At 39.4% G+C, this 20062-nt stretch overlaps 1 protein-coding gene across 1 annotated transcript in view; it reads right to left on the reverse strand.

Moving 5' to 3' along the window:
- The window catches only part of LOC133654956 (anthrax toxin receptor 1-like), a 77614-nt gene extending 64121 nt beyond the window's left edge, over positions 1 to 13493 (reverse strand). Inside the window, exon 1 of the mRNA XM_062054831.1 lies at positions 13086 to 13493. Within this exon, the coding sequence (XP_061910815.1) occupies positions 13086 to 13249 (164 nt within the window). The 5' untranslated portion in view covers positions 13250 to 13493. The remainder of the gene's footprint in view (positions 1 to 13085) is intronic.
- Positions 13494 to 20062: the final 6569 nt, after the last annotated feature.

Here is a 20062-nt window from a genome sequence, read left to right on the forward strand (position 1 = left end):
TGAAATCATTGTTGGATACTCCTAGCTTTCTGTAGAAGGCTTTAATGTGTTCTACACCAAAGCGACCAGAGTGGTGGGACAGCTTGTTGACAAGAGTTGCAGCTATGCTGGTGAAAAAGGCGTTAAGTCTGCTAGCTACCTCCATTTTGTCTGTAATGAGGGAGTCACCCTCCTTGATGCTGATGTTGGTGAGTCTTGTTTTAAGTTTCTGGCTGCAACCAGGAAGCTGGTTGTTGAGAATTTTCCAGAGCTCACGTGGCTTATTCGTGTTTTCCTCTATTTTGTCGTTAATGTAATTTTTTTTTAAGGATTTAGTCAGGTTGGTTGACTTATTTCTTAATTTATTGCATTGCTTTTTGAGAGTTGAAAGGAGTAATTTGAGGTTGATATTATTGGGTTGTTTATCTACTTCTGTTTTACATTTTTGGTATTCAGAGTATTTCCTGTCTCTGTCTTTTATGGCAGCTAATAGGTCCGGATTCATCCATGGTTCCGAGCGGGCTTTGATCCTGACTGTTTTCACGGGAGCCATGTCATTTAGTATCTTTAGGAACGCCGTTTTGAAGCGATCCCAAGCGACATCGACCAGGTTGCTCGCGAGCACAGGGGACCAGTCCCACTCATCTAATTTTAAATTGAAATTGTCATTGGAGTATTTTTTGAGGGATCTGGATTGGGCTGTTATGTGGCCATTGGCTTTAGGTTTAGCTATTTTACGGGTGCAGAAGGTTAGATAGTGGTCGCTAAGACCACAGATCATGACCCCACTATTTTTTATTTTAGGCCGGTCTGAAGTGAGAATGAGATCTATGGTTGATTGGGTGGAATCACACACCCTTGTGGGTAGCGCTATTAGCTGGGAAAGACCATGCAGATTACAAAACTTGCTGAAGGATCTGAAGACAGGCGCATCTTTGCGTTGAATATCTGTGTTCAGATCCCCAGTTATAATTTTCTCCATGTTGTCTGTCCCCGCCAAGCATTCTTCCAAAGCCCCATAGAAATCACTCTGATTAGGGGGTCTATAAACAGTCCCTATTAGTACCGGCTTAGCATTTTTAAATTTGATTTCCGCCCACACAGATTCCAGGTTATTGTGGTTAAGATCAGTGCGAGTTATGTATTTAATATCCTGGTGAATATACATACAAACGCCCCCACCGTGTTTATTCCTATCCTTTCTGATAACCGAAAAGTTTTGTATTTCTATCTCTGAGTCAGAAATACTTTGATCAAATTTGGTTTCAGAGAAACACAAGATTTTTACCTTCGTGTTGAGGAACATTTCTCTGATTTGGTCGAGTTTGGCTCCAGAGAGGCTGTTCACATTAAGGTGGATGATGTGTAGTCCACTGGAACCAAAAAGAGCATCAGAGTCCGCTGTGTTGTGGTACTGACCAGAAAAATTGTTGGTTATTGCTATTGCTGTTGCAGTTGAAGAGCAAGGAGAGAGAGGCATATTGATCGTCCTCCAGGTGAAGGGGGAGGGAGAGAAAGGGGGAGGGGAGGGAGAGGGAGGAGGAGGCCAGGTAGGGTTGCTGGGGGATGGGTTGGGTTTCCTTTTGGCGGGCTTTTTTGAAGACAAAGAGAAAGAGAATAACGAAAATGTTTGTGTAAAGGCGCCTCTAAATCCTGTGTATGCCGCGTCCTCGGCCGTCCGGGACCGGGGAGAGGTCGCGTGGACCCCCGCCATCTCGTGCAGTTCCCCGCAATCACCGATGTCTGGGTCGCCGTCCACCGCAGCCGCCGCGTCGTTCACCGCCGCTGAGTCGCTGCCTTCTCCGATGACTGGGTCGTCCTCCACCGCCGCCGCCGAGCCTCCGACCGTGTCGATGAACGGGGCGAAGTCCTCCGCCGAGCCGCCGACCGCAGGAGCACAGGTGAGCTTGAGCTGAGACGAGCCGGTAGCCGAGTTAGCTTCGATGGCGACGCTAGCAGTAGCATTGCTAGTCTTCGCCAGTCGGGACAACAAGGAGGGGCATCAAAAGGTGAGCTTTTGATGCCCGTGTTGAGGGAAATGTATGCTAGGTTTGCCTATTTCCAGGTAGAATAAACCAGTGTTTTTCAACCTTTTTTGAGCCAAGGCACATTTTTTGCGTTGAAAAAATCCGGAGGCACATCACCAGCAGAAATCATTAAAAAACAAAACTCAGTTGACAGTAAAAAGTTGTCATCGCAATTGTTTGATATGACTTTAAACCATAACCAACCATGCATCACTATAGCTCTTGTCTCAAAGTAGGTGTACTGTCACGACCTGTCACATCACGCCCTGACTTATTTTGAGTTTTTTGCTGTTTTCCTGCGTGTAGTGTTTTAGTTCTTGTCTTGCGCTCCTCTTTTGTTGGCTTTTTCTCTTTTTTTGTTTTTTCCTGTAGCAGTTTCATGTCTTCCTTTGAGCGATATTTCCTGCATCTACTTTGTTTTAGCAATCAACAATATTTCAGTTGTTTTTATCCTTCTTTGTGGGGGCATTGTTGATTTTCATGTCATGTTCGGATGTACATTGTGGACGCCGTCTTTGCTCCACAGTAAGTCTTTGCTGTCGTCCAGCATTCTGTTTTTGTTTACTTTGTAGCCAGTTCAGTTTTAGTTTCGTTCTGCATAGCCTTCCCTAAGTGCCAATGCCTTTTCTTTATTTTTGGTTTAAGCATTAGACACCTTTTTACCTGCACGCTGCCTCCCGTTGTTACCGACATCTACAAAGCAATTAGCAGATATGGAAGATTATTACACGGTTACTCTCCTGAGCTCGAGACAGCATTGGCACTCAACAACAACACATTATTTGCAGACTATAATTACTGGTTTGCAAAAAATATTTTCAACCCAAATAGGTGAAATTAGATAATCTCCCACGGCACACCAGACTGTATCTCACAGTGGTTGAAAAACACTGGAATAAACTATTCATCATTTTTAGACATTGGTAATTTGATTCAAACCTTATTGTTGAGCTTTCACGGAAATATGTCTTTAACTTTAACATTTATGAAATTGTTGTTTTATAATTGACATATTTAAATGACAGAAGAAAAAATCGTCAGATGCGTACTTTATACCAACTTCCCATTAGACGGAACATTCAAGCCAACAGTTTTTTTTTATCATTAAGCACTGCAAAACTACATTAAATAAAATAGAAGGTTTGCGTCATAGACATACTTTGTTGTCCAATCAAGTTGATTGTGTTCACACTGTAGCAGCTAGTATGCAACAGTGGGTCTTAACAAGAACAGCTGCAGTGGTTAGAGGCTAGAACATCTTTCAACAATTGGTTTCAATGCACATGGAAACATTTTATGGTTACATTACTCCATGCTATATAAATCATGAATCCTATGTACTTCATACTCCACCCATCACACTATGACCAAGTTGAAGATGTATGAAGTCATTAGTTTTCCTTACAGCAAATTAAATGGTAGATTACTGGCTCTTTTGGCCTCAATGCCAGTGGAATGTGACAGCTTTTGCCTTGAATTCATACATTTACTGTATCCAGGTATGCTTTAAAATGTAATAGGTTCTTTCTTGTCCCAAATGGTGTATTTTTTGCATAAACCTGCTAAATAATTTATTAACTTTTGCCCACTTTAAGCTTGTTGAAGGTATCAAAGCTGCTCTAGTTGTGTTAAGCTTTACAATACAAACAAACATGAGACAATTGGTGGTAGGAGGAGTACATGCTGCCACATTCTGACACCTCAGACTGAGCCATAAAAGAGCTTTGCACATCAGAGACAAAATATACCTTAACAATTATTTACCATGCTGAATAATGTTGTTCATGGTTCCCCCTAATGGACTTAAATGCAAGTTCTTCTTCCAGGACGCAAAGAACATCCAATGTACATCTTAAATAATTTGTTTTGGGTGGATTTCTCTTTAATTTTTATTATGGATTTTGGATTTACAATGCCAATCCTTATCAACATCTACAAAACCCAAAACCAGTGAAGTTGGCATGTTGTGTAAATCGTAAATAAAAACAGAATACAATGATTTGCAAATATTTTTAACCTATATTCAATTGAATACTATGCAAAGACAAGATACTTAATGTTCAAACTGGTAAAATGTGTTATTTTTTGCAAATGTTAGCTCATTTAGAATTCGATGCCTGCAACATGTTTCAAGAAAGCTGGCACAAGTGGCAAAAAAGACTGAGAAAGTTGAGGAATGCTCATCAAACACTTATTTGGAACATCCCACAGGTGAACAGGCTAATTGGGAACAGGTTGGTGCCATGATTGGGTATAAAAGCTACCATGAAATGCTTAGCCATTCCAAACAAGGATGGGGCGAGGGTCACCACTTTGTGAAAAAATGCATGAGCAAACTGTCGAACAGTTTAACAACATTTCTCAACGAGCTATTGCAAGGAATTTAGGGATTTTACCATCTACAATTCGTAATATCATCAAAAGGTTCAGAGAATCTGGAGAAATCGCTGCACGTAAGCAGCAAGGCCGAAAACCAACATTGAATGCCCATGACCTTCGATCCCCCAGGCGGTACTGCATCAAAAACCGACATCAGTATCACCACATGGCCTCAGGAACACTTCAGAAAACCACTGTCAGTAACTACAGTTTGTCGCTACATCTGTAAGTGCAAGTTAAAACTTTACTATGCAAAGCGAAAGCCATTTATCAACAACACCCAGAAACGCCGCCGTCTTGGCTGGGCCCGAGCTCATCTAAGACGGACTGATGCAAAGTGGAAAAGTGTTCTGTGGTCTGACTAGTCCACATTTTTTTGGGAAATTGTGGATGTCGTGTTCTCTGGACCAAAGAGGAAAAGAACCATCCGGACTGTTATAGGCGCAAAGTTTAAAAGCCAGCATCTGTGATGGTATGGGGGTGTATTAGTGCCCAAGACATGGGTAACTTACACATCTGTGAAGGCGCCATTAATGCTGAAAGGTACATACAGGTTTTGGAGCAACATATGTTGCCATCCAAGCAACATTTTTTCAAGGACGCCCCTGCTTATTTCAGCAAGACAATGCCAAGCCACATTCTGCACGTGTTACAACAGTGTGGCTTTGTAGTAAAAGAGTGCGGGTGCTAGACTGGCCTGCCTGTAGTCCAGACCTGTCTCCCATTGAAAATGTGTGGCGCTATATGAAGCGTAAAATACCACAACGGAGACCCCGGACTGTTGAACAACTTAAGCTGTACATCAAGCAAGAATGGGAAATAATTCCACCTATAAAGCTTAAAAAATGTTCCCAAACGTTTACTGAGTGTTGTTAAAAGGAAAGGCCATGTAACAGAGTGGTAAAAATGCCCCTGTGCCAACTTTTTTGCAATGTGTTGCTGCCATGAAATTCTAAGTTGATGATTATTAAAAAAAAATAAAAAAAAGTTTCTCAGTTTGAACATAAATATCTTGTCTTTGCAGTGTATTCAATTGAACATAAGTTGAAAATGATTTGCAAATCATTGTATTCTGTTTTTATTTACGATTTACACAATGTGCCAACTTCACTGGTTTTGGGTTTTGTAATTAGTGATCTTAAGTGAGTGTGGCTATTAGTGTCTTTTTAGCAGCATTAAATTAACACCAATTGGAGCAAAGTGATAGTCAAAACGATACAACTTTTTTACTTTGGATATGATAGCTAAATTGGAGCCTTGAGTATTGGGCGATACCGATATTTACCCAATACCCCGCGACCCTGAAAGGGACAAGCGGTATAAAATGGATGGATGGACGATATCAGCACAAATATAAGTCCTGTACTTACTTTTACTATTTTGCAATGTTGGTTTTATCAATTTAAATTACTCAATGGTAGGTATTGTTACAGACACAGCCTAGGACAGCTGTTTTGGGGTCCTGGGTGAACTCTGACCTGACCAATAGAGCGGGAAAATTAGAGAGGAAGTTGGTGGCATTAGAGAAGTAGTGTGTGTGTGTAGCAGTGGAGTGTGAAGTAGTTGCTGTGAAAGTTCCCGGTGCCTGAAACTGCCGTGTTTTCAACCAAAGGAAAATAAAATCTCCGTCCTGCAAGGCAAAGTTTTGTTGTCTTTTCCACGAATCAAGCCTGTACACTCGCTGAGATGGTTACCGACTCACCAAGCTAACACAAGGGGTCAGTTTGTCCCTAACTACAGTTGAAGTCTGAAGATACTGCGCAGAAAGACAAGGTAAGAGTATGAAAAACACCACCCTTATAACAGACTTCTGCTTTTGAAGTGGAGTGTTTGTTTTTTTGGTGACACCTAGTGGTCACTGTAATTCATTAACTCAATTCTCAAATGATTTGGGATAGACCAGGGGTGTCAAACTCAAATACAGAGTGGGCCAAAATCTAAAACTGAACAAAGCCGCGGGCCAAAGTTGAACAAATTAACCTTTTAGTAGGGACCCAAACAAGTTTTGCCTTGAATATTGAACAAGCAAGGCTTATATAACTTTATAGTGACATGCAAAATCGAGTTTAAAATAATAATAATAATAATTACAAAATATCAATGGCATATCAAATATAATTTAAATAAAAATTGAATGCCTCTTTTCTATTTGCAGCCTTCTGAGGTAAATATCAACATTAACTTTTTCCACAGGCTAATACATTTGAAAATATAATAACAATGAATAAACCAACCATTCAGGACTTTAAACTGCTCAGTTTGCAACACACTGATCTAATCTGATGCCCAAGCCAGATACCTGGCATCTTTCCGTGGATGCTAGTTCATTAATGTTGGGGCTCAGGCTTTGAGCTGAGGCAACCTTCATTATCCAACGAAGGAGTTCATCAGTCATTATATCTCGTAGTCCACCCGTACCACAGTCTTGGGGGCGTGCCTTAAAGACACTGCCTTTAATGTCCTCTACACAAGCTGTCGTCACGTCCGCTTTTCATCCATTCTAACAACGTGCCGGCCCAGTAACAAAATTTGTGCGGCTTTTGTACGCACACACATGTGAATGCAACGCATAGTTGATCAACAGCGATACAGGTTACACTGAGGGTGGACGTATAAACAACTTTAACACTGTTACAAATGTACGCCACACTGAGAATCCACACCAAACAAGAATGACAAACACATTTCGGGAGAACATCTGCACCGTAACACAACATAAACACAACAGAACAAATACCCAGAATCCTTTGCAGCAGTAACTCTTCCGGGACGCCACAAAGTACACAGTAGATTTAGAAGTCTTTTAGAGGTATTTCTGAAAGTTCCTAAATAGTCGGTTTTTAGAAGTGTACCTAAGTACAAGTTATTTGGGTGTGTCAGCACATTGCTATAGTCTGGAAGAAGAAGTTCAACATTGTTGCCATCAGATGAAAGGAAATTGTTTAGGATATTTAGGAATCACTCCGGATCCACCAAAGTTAAGCCTGCCATGAACTGGAAACTGCTAGAACACTACTGTACTTGTACTGTCCACCATGATGCCAGTTTTTCATCGCAATGGACTGAGAGGGTAAGACCAAGAAAGACGCCCCAGCTGTGAGAATGTGTCCAGTGATCACATGGATAAGACAGATGGCTTCTATACAAAAGTTGTATGATCAGACGAGGAATAGATTGAGCTATTTGACCACAATGACAGAGACATATGTTTGGAGTCAAGGTGAGGTGAGCTAAACAGTTGAAACTCGGACACAATTGGGTATTCCAAAACAACAGTGCATCGATACAGTGACTTTAGTAGGCTGAATGAACAACCTCAATGAACTTGCGGAAAACCAACAAATTAAAATCAGCTCTACCAATCCTGCCAAGAAGACTGGGAAAATATCTGGACAGAATTAGGCCAAAAGCTTGCTGGTGACTACAAAAACAGTGGGGTTAAGATAAAACCAAACATTACTTGGGTCCTATGTCCTCAATTTAAGAGTGTTTTAAGATAAGAGCTGTCTCTCGGCTAATTGTTATGCTTTAAGTTGCAAGCAAACATTTGAGTTACAAGCATCCTCGCCATTAGTTGGTGTAGCAAATGTCACAGTGAACCATGTCAAAACATCTGGTCTTATTTGCTAGCACTAGATTAAAGCTAGAGATCAACATAACTTTGTTTTTCCAACCATGGGAAAGAAGAAAGTGAGTGGGAAGGACAGTGCTGAGAAGAAGAAGCGGATGATATTTGTTGAATTAAAGATAGAAATAAACAAAAACATGACGAGGTGGTGACTTGTCCAGGGTGTGCCCCGCCTTCCGCCCGAATGCAGCTGAGATTGGCTACAGCACCCCCGCGACCCCAAAAGGGACAAGCTGTAGAAAATGGATGGATGGATGGATGCCTGAGCGTGTCGTGCATTTTGAGTGTATCATTGCTAGTCTGCACCATACTGAAGCAGAATGAGTCATAACACCAGTCAAACCTGATCAAATTAATTTCAATTAAACCAATTAGCTTGTTCGTTAAGATACTATTGTATTACACCCTGTTTAATTTTGACCTTGTATACATTAAGAATGAATTCAAACTCGTCTGCAACCAATTCTTGCTTTTAAAAATTGAGATGTACTATGTCTAATCAATTCATAAAAGAAAAATAATGGATTGTATGAATCACTAAATGCCTACAATTGATTACACATTATTTCTCCTGATGTGTACGCTATGTAAACTTTCGACCAGAACTGTACATCTTGTTTTAAATTTATGGATTTATTTGAAACCAGCTGTGTCAGTTTGCCCGACTGAATTCCACAATACGTTTTGGTAGCTCAGAAAACCGTAAATGTGCTCAGCATTTTCTGTTCCATATGAATACAACCTGGTTAATGCTGTGTAGGCTAAAAAAAGCAGCGCAGACCGAAGGAAAGGGGCTGAGCATAGCTGTAGGAAGATTACTAATGAGCTTCCTCCTGTTTGAAGTTGACAAGTCTTGTCAAAGTCTTCTTTAGAGTGGCCATTGAAGTTGGCACCACAGCCAACAATAGCGGCGACTTACAGTATAATCACATTATTGTCAGCATGTGTCTGTGTTTAGGGAACAAAGGCAGTCAACAATGGCCTCCACATCTGGACAGCAGTCACATGTTTTGGATTTAATTCTAGTCTTGTGTGGAGCTCGTCAAACATAAATCCATGTGATTTGAAGATTCCTGATGAAGCCATCGACCCGACGCCCTGAGACAATAGATCCCTTTTTAAATGTCATCTATCCAGTCATTTGTTCTACAAGTTTTTGTATTTCCAGTAGTGTTTTACCTCTTGGATGGATTGAGATTGGGATAAAAAGACGGCAGAGCAGATGAGCAGATAGATGGATAAATAAATGGATTGGTAGTCAAATGGATTGACTGATAGTTGGATGGACAGAGAGATGGATTAACACAAAGATACAACAAAGGAAGGATGGATGAAGAGATGAGCGATAAATGGACAGACGATTGGAAGAATGGACTGATCTTTGTATGAATGGACACATGGATGGACAAATGGCTAGAGTGAAGGATGGGTAGTTTTATGGAGATACTATTGAACGGTTGGATGAGTGGGCAGATAGTTACGGTTTGGATTTATTTCAAACATGCATCTACAGTTACAATATAGTTAATCACTTATTACCAGTTTCTCATTACAACATGTCCAAAAAGGAGTAGGAAAAAGCACACCTCATATTACCCGTTATCTACCCCTTTTCCATTCCATAACAATTTCCAACACATTTGTTTACTTCCTGAAATGTGTAACACATACAAATCTAATAAATAAATATGTGTATAATTTTTTTTTTTTTTTCATGTATTCATTTATTTCATGCAGGCAACGACACAGAAAAAGTACAAGGTATACAACATATAATAATATTAATTAATATAATGGAAAAGGGAATGTACAATATGTAACCATGATGATCCAGTTTTGCCTGAAAAGGGAGTGGTAAGAAGATAACTTATTAACTATAATATATTATATTATTATATATTATATACTTATTACTAACTTATTGCCACACTACACTGAGCGTGAATAAGTTATAAATTGTGATTAATATATTGAGGTAAATAAGATTATCTCCATTTTCAATAAGGTTTCAGATGTTTATCAGGATTATTATTCCTTGTACTTTGTAAACACTCTGGGTTTGAACAGTTTCTTAAAGTGGCAAATTAGTACTTTGTTTTATTTATTTGCTTAATCCATTCCATAATGTGGGTTTTAAGTGTTGTACGTTTCTACAATTGTTTTAAGTTGAATTTTATATTTCTCCTCTTTTGTTGAGAAAAAATGGTTATAGTTTGCTTTGTGAATAACTTAAGCTGTTGCCCCAAATCATTGAATTTCAATATTGTTGATTACAAAAATAAAGGGTTGGAGTGTTCTCTATGACCATCATTGTGTTTTGTCCTAACTGACCTCTTTTGTAACACGGTTAGCAAATGAAGTGTACTTTGTAGTTATTCCTACATATTTCTACACAATAACTTAGTTATGGTAATACCAGTGAGCAGGAGAGAATATGGAGTGATTTTTGGTCCATTTTTCTTTATTTATTATTGATGTATGTCTTGCCACCCTATGTTGTATATTTTTTTTGAATGAGATTTCGAGTTCATTTTATTATCTATTACAGTAATACATCCAAAAATGTATTTATTTAACCCTTTCAACATATACTCCATCTATTTCTATTTCTCTTTGACTTTCTTTTCTGTTGTTACCGAAAAGCATTATTTTAGTTTTACTTAAATTTAAGGATAGTCTGTTTTTATCAAACCATCTCTTTATTTTGTTCATTTCTTCTGTTATTATTTGTATTAGCTTCTGTGTGTTCTCTTCTTAACAAATTCAAATGATACTAACTTTAGGTTTTTTGTAACTTTACAGATGTCGTTTATATAAACATTTAACAATTTTGGTCACAGTATTGATCCCTGTGGTACACCCCAAAATATATTTAGAGCTGTAGACGTGTGTTTGCCTAGCTTCACGTATTACGTCTTGCAGGTTAAGTAGCTTCTATCAGACAGATAGTTGGGCAGATGCATACTGTAGATGCACAAAAGATTGTTGGACTGACAAATTGGTGGACAGAGAGATCGTGGTGTCCAAACTACGGACTGCGGGCCAAATGTGGTCCACCGGCAGCCTCAATTTGGCCCACGAAACAGCACGATAAACAATTTGATCAGGAGCAGTGTATCCATATCATATATAAATATCCAGTAGTCTAATTGCTGCCATTTAGAAACCATTTGTTGGCCAATAACAATAAATCTGCCATTAATTATAACAACAATTCAACAAAGTACAGCATTTACTTATATGACCCAATTCAAACAACCTTTCCAAGTTCACGTTGCAGAAAAAAAAAATCAACCAGTACAAAGAGTCAACAAACACAACCTGCTCATTGAACTTTTTGGATATTGTAACAAATGTCTAATAAACAACAACAAAAATCAAAATGAGACCCATTTAAATCCATTACAAGGGATGATGGAAACAATTTAAAACTCTCTCTCCTCTTATCCATGTTTGGCGCTTAACCCTGGCTGCTTGATATACTCATATAGGTATAGGCTTTATATGTACATATGCATACATAAATATATATATATATATATGAGGTGGCGACTTGTCCAGGGTGTACACCGCCTTCCGCCCGAATGCAGCTGAGATAGGCTCCAGCACCCCCCGCGACCCCAAAAGTGACAAGCGGTAGAAAATGGATGGATGGATGGATGGATATATATATATATATATATATATATATATATATATATATATATATATATATATATATATATATATATATATATATATATATATATATATATATACATATATATATATTTATATAGTTATTATGCATGCAGTCCGCTTTCGGCCCCCAGCCTAATTTTTTAAGCCTAATGTGGCCCCCCAGTCGAAAAGTTTGGACACCCCTAGAGATAGATAGGTTAGAATGGAAGGAGGTGGACAAATGGATAAATTGTTGAATTGTATAAAAGTATTGACAAAAAGATACAGTATAGAAGATTGGTTCTTAACCTTGTCGGAGGTACCGAACCCCACCAGTTTCATAAGCACGTTCACCGAACCCTTCTTTAGTGAAAAATAACTTTGTTTTTTTTTTTTTTTTTCAAAGTCAAGACAAAGTTATGTTTTTTTTTACTAGTGCACAAAATGTACCGTGCATGAACATCACCTTGTTCAAAGAACAAAACCAACACAGTGCATGAACTCACAACAAATTATACACTTGCAAATCAGATGGAAAATTAGAGGGAACATTGTTTGGGGGTATCCATAATACTTATACTTAAACTTCTTTTTTATTGTCATTCAAATATTAACTTTACAGTACAGATACGTCGATAGGGAGATGTTTTTATTTACACGATCGATTGAATGAAACTTTTATTAGTAGATTGCACAGTACAGTACACATTCCGTACACCTGAATAAGTTTTTCAACTTGTTTGATTAAGTCGGGGTCCACGTTCATCAATTCATAAGTCTGGTGTGTCTTGACCGCTGCGGCGGAGGCTCTGCCGAACCCCTGAGGCCGACTCACCGAACCCCTAAGGTTCGATCAAACCCAGGTTAAGAACCACTGGTATAGAATAATGTTGAAGTTTTCATTGAATCATGTACTACAGAGGACCTCTTTTGAGCAGTGGAAACGTTCTTCCCTGGCAGAGTGATCTATGCAGTGCTGAGATGTCCCTAAACCGCAGCATTTTTCCAGTGTGGGAGTACCAAGATTGGTAATGACAGAGCGATGGCAGGGCAATCTCAAAAAAAAAGAAAAAGAAGGAGGTATACATGTGGCTATAAAATGAGAGACCCTTCTCCCATGTATAATTTCTTTGTTTTTGAAGGGGGAGTGGGTGGATTTTAACTTGGGGTCGAGAGAAAAACATGATTGTATCATCCAAACAGTCCCCTCTCTTTCTGCTGATTCAGCAGACCACAAGTCCGCCTCCTCTGCTGCGTCACCCCACGCGCTCGGATGCAGAGATGCTCACTTTAACACATACTGTAGGCTTATAAACAATCATGTTGATCTTTAAAATCACTTTTATGACACCCATGAAGGAGTAATGATGTTTTCCCCACTTAGTATACCAGTCGGATAATTCATGACTTACTTATCAAGCACAAAATAGAGGTCAAAAGCGCCTTGGCAAGAACTTTCCTCCTCCTCCTCTTCATCCCTGAGCTCTGGTTCGCCTCTGGCAGATGAAGAAGTGAGCAAAAATAATCCAAACAACACCAGAACAAGAGACATGTTCCACAACAATCGTGGCAGCATTTCTTCTTCTTAAAAAAAAGTAGTCCCTTAGTAGCTTGGATGAAAAACACACCGACACAAGCGTGCTCACATCCCGGAGTCGGCTTTAAAATGAGAGGGATGCAGGAAAGACAAAAGAAAAACTGCAGTTAGAGTCTTTGTAAAATCAATTAAAAATGAAAAAACATGTTTGAGCAGCGGTATAAAATAATACAAAATTAGATTAAGATGAAGCGGAGCGTTGTTGGCACTTGGAGCCCGTGGGACAAGCTGGACTCAAATGGTCCAGGTTTCATGTTTCAGGCATGAGAAGGAGAGAAAAAGAGAGAGAGGAAAAAATTGGGTCAACATCCCTTTTTGCCCCGCCCACATCAGACTGGGAATAAGAGCAAGGCAGGAAAGGTTCAACATCTTCAAGTTTGACCCCCGGAACTTTACCACAGACTTCACTGTTTCCTGATCGTCACTTTTCCTCCTCCTGGATCAAGTTTGCCTGCTTAGACTTGTTTAAAAAGTTCAAAGGAACACTCTTGCAATATAGCATGGTATGGAGAGACTGGGTTAGGCACAAGAAGGCACTTTGGCGAAAAAGCTTGGTCCTCTTACTCATTTCTATATTTAATGAATATTCTCTACAGTAGTAATTCATTTATAGTAGTGTTGTAACGATACCAATATTTTAGTACCAGTACCGGTACTAAAATTATTTCGATACTTTTCAGTACTTTTCTAAATAAAGGGGACCACAAAAAAATTGCATTATTGGCTTTATTTTAACAAAAAATCTTAGGGTACATTAAACATATGTTTCTTATTGCAGTTGAGTCCTTAAATAAAATAGTGAACATACTAGACAACTTGTCTTTTATTAGTAAGTAAACAAACAAAAGCTCCTAATTTAGTCTGCTGACGTATGCAGTAACATATTGTATCATTTATCATTCTATTATTTTGTCAACATTATTAAGGACAAGTGGTAGAAAATGAATTATTAATCTACTTGTTGATTTACTGTTAATACCTGCTTACTTTCTCTTTTAACATGTTCTATCTACACTTCTGTTAAAATGTAATAATCACTTATTCTTCTGTTGTTTGATACTTTACATTAGTTTCGGATGATACCACAAATGTGGGTATCAATCCGATACCAAGTGGTTACAAGATCATACATTTGTCATATTCAAAGTCCTCATGTGTCCGGGGACATATTTCCTGAGTATATAAACATAATATACATTTAAAATAGATCAAAGAAGACGTTGTGATGCCAAAAAATATAGACGTAATCATAGTAGTATCGACTAGATACGTGCCTGTACTTGGTATCATTACAGTGGATGTTAGGTGTAGATCCAGCAATGGCATTTGTTTACATTTTAATGCCGGTGAGCTACGGTGTGTAGTGAAGCATGTTTAGCTATTCCTCGTCCTGCAGGGATGATACTTGTAAGAAACTTACTTGTCGCCATGGAGACAAGGATTAGTGATTTAGAAGTCGCTAAAACACTGCAGACTGCGGATGGACGTTAGCCGCTAGCTAGCTAGCCATGTCTTAAAGCACCTCTTCCTAAGGGCGTTTCAGTGTTATAACTTCACCTTTATCTTTAGTTTTTAGGCCAAAATGCGTCCATTCTTCTTTTTCTGTCTACACACTGTGTCTGTTTGTAAGTACTCTGTGATTGTGTGCCGTCGAACATGCTCCTCTGCTTGCAAAACCAGCAATGACACGACGTGACTTTGACGCGGGGCGGGTGGGGGGGGGGGTGTGACACCGGTACGTTTTAGAGACGGTATAGTACCGAAAATTATTCATTAGTATTGCGGTACTATACTAATACCAGTATACCGTACAACCCTAATTTATAGTAAATAAAGTATTGTATTTCTAAAAATTGGAAGTGACCGGTGGCATTTATTCACTGAAATGCAGATGGAGAAGGTAATATTTGCAATGATTTGGAACAAGTATGTCACAATTTACATGGCTTTTAAAAGGAATGCAGCCAAGTTACAATGCGGCAAAAAGGAAAAATCCAAGGCAGACTGGCACACAACTAGAGATGTAATGATAAACGGTAATAATGACAACAGCGGTTATTTTAAATGAAAGAATATCAAAAACTCACGGACTGATTGCCGCCTTGCCTAAATGCTAACATGAATAAAAAACACATCAACGCCTTTCCCGATCGAAACTTATGTAAACACAAGTCCGATTCCATTTTCAATTCTGCTCAACAATTTGGTTCCTCAACGGTTCTCTTATCGATTCTTATTTGGAAAACAGGGAAAAAAATGGTGGATTAACATCAATTGTGTTTAGTTTAGAGCAGGGGTGTCAAAGTCAAGGCCCGCGGGCCAGATTCGGCCCGCAAATGAATGATCTATGGTCCCCGGGATGATATTTGATTAGTATTAGAACCGGCCCGCAGGCCAGAGCTGCCTGCTGCTGTTTTGCAAACACCAATACTCCATCAGTGTTGGCGCTAGGAATTTTCAAAATGGGGTCACAGGGACCCCATCAAGTCATAAAAATGGTGTCACACAGTACATTTTTGGGGTCCCACTTTTTTGTAACCGTTTTGAAAACAAATGATAAATGTCTGCATTGTCCTGTTATATCTCACATTCTATATTGTGTTTTGGAAAAAGGTTGTCATAAATGTTACTTAATTAAAATAAAAATAAAAAAAAATAAAAATGATGCATATGTAAATTTATTCAGTTATAAACATTCATTCACTTTCTTCTTTCCTTCATGGATCTAAACTTTACCGCTGCCGGTATTTTTTTCTATATTTTTATTGTAATATTTTCAGAATGTGTTTGTTCTAATACGGAGCCCCTAAAGCAGGGGTCGGCAACCCGCGGCTCCGGAGCCGCATGCGGCTCCTTGACCACTCTGATGCGGCTCAGCTACATACATGCCGACGCCCCCGATTTTCCCAGGAGACTTATGGATCTCAGTGTCTCTCATAGATTACTCCCAGGGTAAAAATAATCCTATTTCCACTCTAATTACTAAATAAAGGACGTGCCCTAATTGCACTGCAGGAGACAGCAAAGCATACTTACTCATCAGCCACACAACTTACACTGACGGTAGCCGTACCGTATCAAACAACTTTAACATTGTTACGTTACAAATATGCGCCACACTGTGAACCCACACCAAAAAAGAATGAAAAACACATTTCTGGAGAACATCCCACTGTAACACAACATAAACACAACACAACCATTACCCAGAATCCCATGCAGCCCTAACTATTCCGGTCTACATTATACACCCCCGCTACCACAACCCCCACACATCAACCCCCCCCCCCTCCGTGCGTTGGTTGAGCGGAAGAGTTAGGGCTGCATGGGATTCTGGGTATTGGTACCGTCAGTGTAAGATGTGTGGCTGCTGACCTAGTACGCCTTGCTGTCACTTACGTGAGCAAACTGAAACTGCATTCTACATGTGGTCGAGCAGGTACACTATTAGGGCAGACTGTAGAGGGCGCCAAATGTAGTGTCATCACGCTCTGATATTCGGGAGTCTCCCGGGAAAAATGAGAGGGTTGGCAAGTATGAGAGGGTTGGCAAGTATGACGCTGTCAAGCGCCAATTATTCAAAACTCGCGGGCTGCACTAACATCAAATTTCCACATGAAAGTGTGTGCCGGTGCGTGTGTCTGAGACCCCTGGTTAACATAGCACAAAGCATTTAAGCTCTGTATGCGGTGTTTTTCATTTTAAATTAAAAATTTTTTTTTGTGGCTCCCATTACTTTCTTTAATTTGTGAAACTTGCCAAAATGGCTCTTTGAGTGGTAAAGGTTGCCGACCCCTGCACTAAAGGGACACGGGGGGGAATTATTTTTTAGATACTGTATGTACCTCGTGCTCATGCAAAAGTTTCTCGTGCGCTCGACATGTTTTCCCGTGAGCACAAGAAACATATCTAAAAAAATATTTTCCCCCTTGTGCCTATATGTTTCTTGTGCTCACAGGAAAACATCTCGTGGGCACGAGAAACTATCTCGAGCGCTCGAGAAACTTTTGCGTGAGCACGAGATACATATCTAAAAAAAAAATTACCCCATATCCCTTTAGGGCAGGGGTGTCAAACTCAAATACAGAGTGGGCCAAAATTTTAAACTGAACAAAGCCACGGGCAAAGGTTGAACAAATTAACCTTTTAATAGAGACCCAAACAAGTTTTGCATTGAATATTGAACAAGCAAGGCTTATATAACTTTATAGTGACATGCAAAATGGAGTTTCAAATAATAATAATAATTACAAAATATCAATGGCATATCAAATACAATTTAATTAAAAATTGAATGCCTCTTTTCTATTTGCAGCCTTCTGAGGTAAATATCAACATTAATTTTTTCCACAGGCTAATAAATTTGTAAAATAAAATAACAAAGAATAAACCAACCATTCAGGACTTTAAACTGCTCAGTTTGCAATACACTGATCTAATCTGATGTGCCCAAGCCAGATACCTGGCATCTTTTCTTGGATGCTAGTTCATTAATGTCGGGGCTCAGGCTTTGAGCTGAGGCAACCTTCATTATCGAACGAAGGTGTTCATCAGTCATTATATCTCATAGTCCACCCGGGCATGCCTTAAAGGCACTGCCTTTAAGTTCCTCTACGAGCTGTCGTCACGTCCGCTTTTCATCCATTCTAGCAACGTGCAGGCCCAGTCACAAGATATGTGCGGCTTCTGTACGCACACACGCGTGAATGCAACGCATAGTTGATCTACAGCGATACAGGTTACACTGTTAGAAATATGCAACACACTGTGAACCCACACCAAACAAGAATGACAAACACATTTCGGGAGAACATCCGCACCGTAAAACAACATAAACACAACAGAACAAATACCCAGAATCCCATGCAGCCCTAACTCTTCCGGGCTGCAATATACACCCCTGCTACCACCAAACCCCGCCCCCCTCCGTGCGTCGGTTGAGGTGGGCAAGGTTGTGGAGGGGCGGGGTTTGGTGGTAGCGGGGGTGTAAAATTTGGGAGTCTCACGGGAGGATTGGCAAGTATGAGAATTAGCGGTGAATGCGGCCAATTTTGGCCCGCGGGCCAGAGTTTGACACCCATGCTTTAGGGGCTCCGTAATTTTTGGCCAACGTGAGACAAAGAAAACGATCTGAAGTTGTCTTCATTTTTTTAGTTTTAATGCCATGAGTTTAATGCACAGATTTTCCTCCATGCGGCCCCTGAGCTAAAATGAGTTTGACACCCCTGGTTTAGAGGTAACATGACCTTAAAAAGCCTACAGTGAGGTATCAGGAGGCACAGACATAGCATAAAAAAAAATACTTTAAAAAAAATATATATATATACAAGAAATAAATATTCTTCTATAGAATTAAAAAAACATGTAACATTTAGTAACATGTGATATTAAATCATAACATGCAAAGTGATATATGCCATTGGTTATTATAATTGTGATGATTGTGGCTGACAGTTTATGAAAACCTTGAAATGAAAATCTCAGAAAATGTGGGTGTTACGGCTACTCTACTAAAAGTTTGAAAAAATAAAGATAGCAGAGTAGTCCCCTGAGGAGGGGGTCTATGACTCACTAAATTCCTTAATAAGCACTCGCGGAGGTATTTCTAGATTCCAAATGATCATAATTTATTTTCACAAACAAATATATTCTCTGTGGTTGACTTCAGTTTAATCAAAATAACACTTATTTAGCGGTAGATAAACTGTCTCACTCCTCACTCCTTCAACATGATAGACAGACAAAAGGAGCACCCAGCTGTCCTCTCTCCTTAATTATAGGAGGAGGACGCTCTCACCAGGAGGAGGACCGTGAGCAGCTGAAAACAATCACACTCAATCAATATTCATCTAAAACATTCAATAATTAATCAACATCATCATTGGTATTATTTAATTTACCATTGTCCTAAAAATTGATAAATAAATAATTTAGATAGGCTCCAACATTGGGGTTTCAAAAACTGTCAGCCATGACATGTAATGAGTTCATATCCCAGATTAGTTTTACATTTGAAGTTAATTGCTGAGATGAAAATACCTCTATACAATATTACATTTTTTTGAGTTTCATCTGTATAATATAATGACTATAGGCTCCAGCAACCCCCGCGACCCCAAAAAGGACAAGCGGCAGAAAATGGATGGATGGATGGAATTTAATGACTGAGTGAAAATCTGGTAGGAGGAAAACATGTGACATTTTTTCAGACTACAATTGAACATTCTCCTACTGGAAAAAAAAAAGAGTGTTTCCCGTGTCAAATGGGTGCAAGCTTTTGACCACAAACTGAGTCGTCGCTCGGTGACATTTGTCTAGCGGCAGACGTGAACTGGAGTGAGTACTTCCCGCCTCGGAGCCAGTCAGAATCTGTCTCTCGTCACGCTAATCTAAAGGAAAAGACATTTATTTCAATTTTTAACAAATAATAGCGCTAACATGATAGGCGGTGAGTTAGTACCTGTAGTATTCAGATGACGTGCTAGCGTTACTGCTGCTTGGATGAGATCGGAGCGGTTAAAAAAAAAAACGCGACATTAATTTTAATGTTTAAATGTTTCAGGATATTGCTCGGCTGTCCTCTTCTTGATTAAGTAGCAATCTTGCAATTATTACAAGAAGCGCTGTTGAAATGTTTTTTGTAAAATGTAGCCAGACTAGGAGAGAAACTTTAGAGGGTTTGCTCCGCCATTTTGCAATCTGACTTCACTATGCACGTTGTGTAATGATGGCATTCCGACCCACAAGAATCGTTAAGGGAATCGTTTTTTTTTAAAATGGCACGCGATTCCA

The sequence above is a fragment of the Entelurus aequoreus genome, linkage group LG08, assembly GCF_033978785.1.
Source record: "Entelurus aequoreus isolate RoL-2023_Sb linkage group LG08, RoL_Eaeq_v1.1, whole genome shotgun sequence".
NCBI classification, from domain to species: Eukaryota; Metazoa; Chordata; class Actinopteri; order Syngnathiformes; family Syngnathidae; genus Entelurus; species Entelurus aequoreus.